Raw genomic sequence first — 6,051 nt, forward strand, 5'->3', positions numbered from 1 at the left:
CCCAAAAAAGGTTGAAAAACACTGCTCTAAGGAACCGGATGTCTGTCAAGGCCCTGGGTCAAGGGCATGGCGGTGAGATCAGGAGGGCCTCGGCGCAGGCCGCCAGAGCTCAGCAGCTCACGTTGGGGTGCTGCATCGGGGTTCAAGGCCTGCTGGTAAGGCAGAAAAGGGGCAGGAGCAAAAATGACAAGGGTGGTAGGCCATTCCACTTAAAACCAGAGGAGGTCTGAATGGCCTGGTACATGTTTATGTAGCTAATGCAGTTGTAAGGTATCCAGACTCCTGGAAGTCAGTTCCCTAGATCACGAATGCCTCACTTAGCGCTCCCCTGTAAGGTCCTTCTGGATTAGCGCAGTGGTCAGCAGCACCATTGGGGTGGGGACAGAAATCATAAGCAGGCTGTGCCACTACCCTGTGTCCATGACTCTGTGTTCTATTTTTCTGCTCTTTAAACAGATTGTGTTCTCTCAAGGTTTGGTTTTTTTTGTTTTTGTTTTTTGTTTTTTTGTTTTTTTGTGTTTTTTTGTTTTGTTTTGTTTTGTTTTGTGTGTGTGTGTGTGTGTGTGTGTGTGTTTTGGGGGGGGGGGGGGGGAGCGGGGTTCTAATCCTAGCAAATGATCATTCTCCAGAGGAACAAACAAACCTATGATTCCTTCAGTGTTTAAATGCACACTACACATTATAGCAATTGAAGGAGCAGAACTCTCAGATTGCTGTGGGGTCATACACCAGATCCAGCCACACTGATCAAAGAACAACCAGAGAGAATGCCAGGTAGTCAATACAGATAAATAAACCTCTAATGAACATCTGTTGTAAGCAATAAATTGATGATGTCAGGAAGATATCTGCACAGAGATCATGCTTGATGTCTTTGGATGGTTTAGTTAACACTCCCATTCCTAAGCATGAATCAAATATTAAACAGCCTCAGAAATCATAGACACGATTGACTCATTGGCCTAGTAATTTTCCCCCCAGGAAATTATCTTGAGAAAATAACCCAGATGAAAAAAAAAATGATATACGTACATAAAAATGTACTTTTAGAACAGTAGGAGAATAGGTAGGTAAATTATAATTTCCAAGTCTATAAATGAGTGTCTTGTCTCAGATGATATTTAAATCTTTTTGTAATTTTTATTTAAATGTATTGGGATATGATTTGTTAATAACATTATATAAGTTTCAGGTGTCCAACTTTATATCAACATCTATTTACTCTATTGCATGCTCACCTCTACAGCAGATCATGGTAATCATGCCTAGATGGATGTCCCACCACCACAGAGCCTCTTTCAGATTTTAGTGATATCTTTCCAATTAAATATACCCACACCTTTCACACAGCAGCTCCCTTCCTAGGTATTCACCTGAGTGAGAAACTCTTGTTCATTATATCAAAAACACATGGACATAGCAGCATTGTTTGTGATAAAGGAGCCTACCTGTCTCAACAGGAGAATTTGTGTTGTATAAATTATGGAATACTACATAGCAGTGAAAATTAGTGAAGTAAAGCTACTTCTATAAAGATGGACAAATGCTATAAATATGAATTTGAATGGGAGAAAAACAAGTGGCAGATAGATATGAATGTTATAATACCATTTATATTGTTTTTCAGCTGTATTGTTTATGGATATATACAAACCATATTGTTTTGGGGTACACACATAGGTAGTAAAAGATTAAACTATGCATAGGAGTGAATTAACATTGTGACTGCCTCTGGGGAGAGAACAGAGGAAAGTATAGTGCCCAAGGGGCTTCAGTTTTATCTATAATGTTGTATTTCACATAATAAAAGCAATCTGATGTGAATATCATAAAATATTAAGATTTGAAAAAGCTGGATGGTAGATAAATATGTGTTATTCTGTATCCCTGTGGTGTTAACAAGGGTAAGGCAGTGGGGGTGGTCTGCTATGTGTATAGGCAAAAAGAGGGTATATTTTCTGCAGAGAATTATAAAAACAAACTAGATGTTCTTTTTTTAAATATCCCCTTCAGCTAGCAATTCTAACAATATCAATAATAGAAGACTCTTCTCAGCTAAGCAAACAGCTCCCACCATCCCCAGTTTGGTAAGTCACTTACCATATCCCTGAAATACTGCCTATTCTATACAAACTCACTCGTTAACAAATAATCTTTACCAATCATAGTGCACAAGGAAATCCATAATGATCATTCTAAAACATCTTTAGATCTCAAGTGATCAAAGACAGTATCTGTTATTTTTGTTATAGTCTACTGAGTAGAAAGCAAATATTTTAGAAAGTTTTTCCATAATGATGGTTGACATGAAAAGCATCTTCAGAGCTCGGTCTGCCACTTTTCATCCACTTGCATTGCTTTTTACAGTCACTAGTCAGACCTCAGATGCCAAAATGGTGAAACAGATCAAGAGCAAGTATGCTTTTCGGGAAGCCTGGAACAGTGCAGGAGATAAACTCGTAGTAGTTGAGGTCTCCGCCACCTGGTGTAGGCCTTGCAAAATGATGAAGCCCTTCTGTCATTCCCTCTCTGAAAAGTATTCCAATGTGGTGGTCCTTGAAGTAGATGTGGATGACTCTCAGGATATTGCTGCAGAGTGCAAAGTCAAATGCATCCATCCTTCCAGTTTTTTTAAAAAAGAACAAAAGGTGGGTGAGTTTTCTGGAGCTAATAAGGAAAAACTTGAAGGCATCGTCAATGAATTAGTTAATACTGTTAAACAACATCGGCTCTTGTAATTTTTTTATTTTACAAAAAAAAAGAAGATAGATCAAATATAAAGACTTTATATTCAACTACCATCTGATTACAAATGACAATAAAATATTAATTCTACCCTTTTAAAAGTACTTTAAAAAAATAAAAGCATCTTCAGTTTATTCTTCAGTTTGACTAGACATATTAGTTAATCATGATGTTGCAATAATAATAATAGAGAGAGAAAGATCATAGATTATATTAGTATTAAATTGCAAAGACAACATAGATGACGAAAGTAATGAATGAACCTTAGGAGAAAAACCTTTTTGAAAAAAATGTTTTTTAAATTTTTTTAACATATTTTATTGATTTTTTACAGAAAGGAAGGGAGAGAGAGAGTTAGAAACATCAGTGAGAGAGAGTCTTTGATCAGCTGCCTCTTGCACATCCCCTACTGGGGATGAGCCCGCAACCAAGGTACATGCTCTTGACCGGAATTGAACCTGGGACCTTTCAGTCTGCAGGCCGACACCCTATCCACTGAGCCAAACCAGTTTTGGCAAGATATTTTTTATTGATTTCACAGAGGGGGAAGGAGAGGGAAGAAAGAGATAGAAGCAACAGTGATAAGAGAGAATCATTAATTGGCTGCCTCTTTCGTGCCCTCTGCTGGGGATTGAGCCTGCAACCCAGACGTGTGCCCTGACCAGGAATTGAGCCCATAACCTCCTGATTCCTAGGTTGATGCTCAACCACTGAGCCACACCAGCCAAACAGAAAAAAGTCTTTAAATTGCCCATTAAATGTAGTAAGCATGGTTTCATGAATATAATCCTGTATTCAAATTTATTCTTACACTCACTCAAGTTTGAGATTTCAGAACAATAGGAGCATCTGGATTTCTGGGCTGCAAAGCAATGTGCCATAAAGATAGCAGTCAGATGTGAAGGGCAGGTGGAGAAGGCTGCAGAGGGCCAAGCTTGAGCAGACATCAGAATGACCCAGAAAGCTCCTTGAAAACAGCTTCCTGGGCCCCACCACCACGAATTCTGATTCAGTAGGTTTAAGGAGTGCATTTCAGACAAGCTCTCAGGTACTGCTGATGCTGCCTGTCCGCAGATCACATTTTGAGAACCAACCGTTTGAAGAGATTTCTTTCAACCCCTGCTAGTTTACCCTACATGTTGCCTTTAGAATCTAATCCTGGCATATATACTTTCTCAAGCTGAAATATAAAGTGCCCAGAAAAAGCCAAGCCACAACAGGTTTCTTATCATATATCCTGTATAATAAAAGACTAATATGCAAATTGACCAAATGGAGGAACGACCGGTCGCTATGACTCACACTGACCACCAGGAGGCAGACACTTGATGCAGGAACTTACCCCAAGGGGAGTGTCGCTCAGCTGAAGCCGGGCTCATGGCTGGCAACCGCAGCAGTGGTAGAAGAAGCCTCTCCTCTGCAGCAATGCTAAGGATGTCCCACTGTCAGCCATCAGTCGGATATCCTTCAAGGGCTCCTTGACTGCGAGAGGGTGCAGGCTAGGCTGTGGGGCCCTGCCCCAAACCTCCTCCCAGTGTATGAATGTCGTGCACCAGGCCTCTAGTTGGGTAATAAAATTAAATCATGTAATATGTAACAACATAGAACAATATGTTATATTGCCCTAAATATTTATACAGCGGTCCCTGTCTTTCAGAGAGCTCAGGGAACTTCCTGCATCTTCTCTCTACTGGATATATGAGAACTATAAAAATCTATTTCATAAAAAAAGGAATTTACAACAAACAATTGATTTCCAACTCAACTGCCTGTGACTGCTTATACCATGAGGCTAAACAGGTGCCTATTATTAGCTAGCACCCCTGAGGGCTTAAGAGAAAAATGTAATGGTGGCATTACATTTGATAGGGTACAGACAGTTAAGGTTTATATAAGATATATGCAAAAAGGTATTTTATTATCAATATCTCAAAATAATTTGATCATGGCATCAAAATGAAAGAGGAAGCTAACTTCAAGGAATCTGGGGCAATTTGTTCTTGAAACACAAAAACAGTGTTCTCCCATTATCTGCTGGAAAATAGCTATTGTTATATAATTTTACTGCGCAATCAGTGGCTTTTCTCAAAAAACAAGCACCATAATTACAGTATTAGAAATACACATGTATCCTGTTAATTATGATGCTACTGCTTATGAGTGAAAAAGAAAATGTTATTTGGCAGCAAGAAGCCACTTTAAATTTTATTTAAAATGTAAGAGTTTAGGAAACTAATTTAGATAAAGTGCAGAGAGAAAAGCTGAAGGAAACAATAAATTGCCTTAAAAGGAGGTTTCCACATCTGTGGCATTTAATTTTACTTATTCTAAATGTAGCATATCCTCCCTAAATATGAGGCCTGCATTTCCCAAAATTTTTCTGAAAATTCCATTTAAAGATCTTGAATCTTTAAAACTTAAGGGTTTTATACACCAGAAATATGCAAACAAATTAGTAGATACTAAGAAACATAAATTGTTACATTGAATAGAGATTATAATTCATATTTTATTTCATGTTTGGTTTTTTATACCAAACATGAAATAAAATATGGGCCTCTAGTTGGGTAATAAAATTAAATCATGTAATATGTAACAACATAGAACAATACGTTATATTGCCCTAAATATTTAAATATTTATATATTTAGGGCAATATAAAGCAACTTTACAAGGTATATCCAAATTGTTAACATTAAACAATATTTACTGACATTCAGATTTTTCTGACCAATGTGAGCACTATATGTATGTGAAGGATTGTTTAAAAAACACACAAATATAAACTCTGCCCTAAATAAAAAACATATTGCTTTAAAAGGTTTTCAGAACTATGAAATTTAACATATAAACTAGGAGAATATAGGATACTCTCCCTATATGTAAAAGAGAAGATCTCGTATAGAGTTTTCCAAAGTATTCTAAAAATTCCATGGCCAAATAACTTTTAGAAACACTGACTCTTTCCCACAGAGTCTGATATATGATAGAAAGTGCCAGGGACCTTAAAAAACATGACTTTTGCCAAGACCGGTTTGGCTCAATGGATAGAGCGTCGGCTTGGGGACTGAAGGGTCCTGGGTTCGATTCTGGTCAAGGGCATGTACCTTGGTTGCGGGCATATCCCCAGTAAGGGGTGTGCAAGAAGCAGCTGATCGATGACTCTCTCTCATCGATGTTTCTAACTATCTCTCTCCCTTCCTCTCTGTACAAAATCAATAAAATATATTTTAAAAAAACAAACATGACTTTTATAGAGTTGACTCCTGCATTTGCCTCACCCTTCACCAACCAATTAGCCCACCA

At 38.0% G+C, this 6,051-nt stretch overlaps 1 protein-coding gene across 1 annotated transcript; it reads left to right on the plus strand.

Moving 5' to 3' along the window:
• The first annotated feature begins 2,264 nt into the window (after nt 1-2,264).
• Nucleotides 2,265-2,739, plus strand: LOC311610141 (thioredoxin-like). Its single transcript, XM_084861102.1, has one exon. It carries the CDS (start codon nt 2,295-2,297, stop codon nt 2,736-2,738), a length of 444 nt encoding a protein of 147 aa, XP_084717228.1. The 5' UTR covers nt 2,265-2,294; the 3' UTR covers nt 2,739.
• Nucleotides 2,740-6,051: the final 3,312 nt, after the last annotated feature.

The sequence above is a fragment of the Pipistrellus hanaki genome, assembly GCF_964339955.1.
Source record: "Pipistrellus hanaki genome assembly, chromosome: 1".
Taxonomy (NCBI): Eukaryota; Metazoa; Chordata; class Mammalia; order Chiroptera; family Vespertilionidae; genus Pipistrellus; species Pipistrellus hanaki.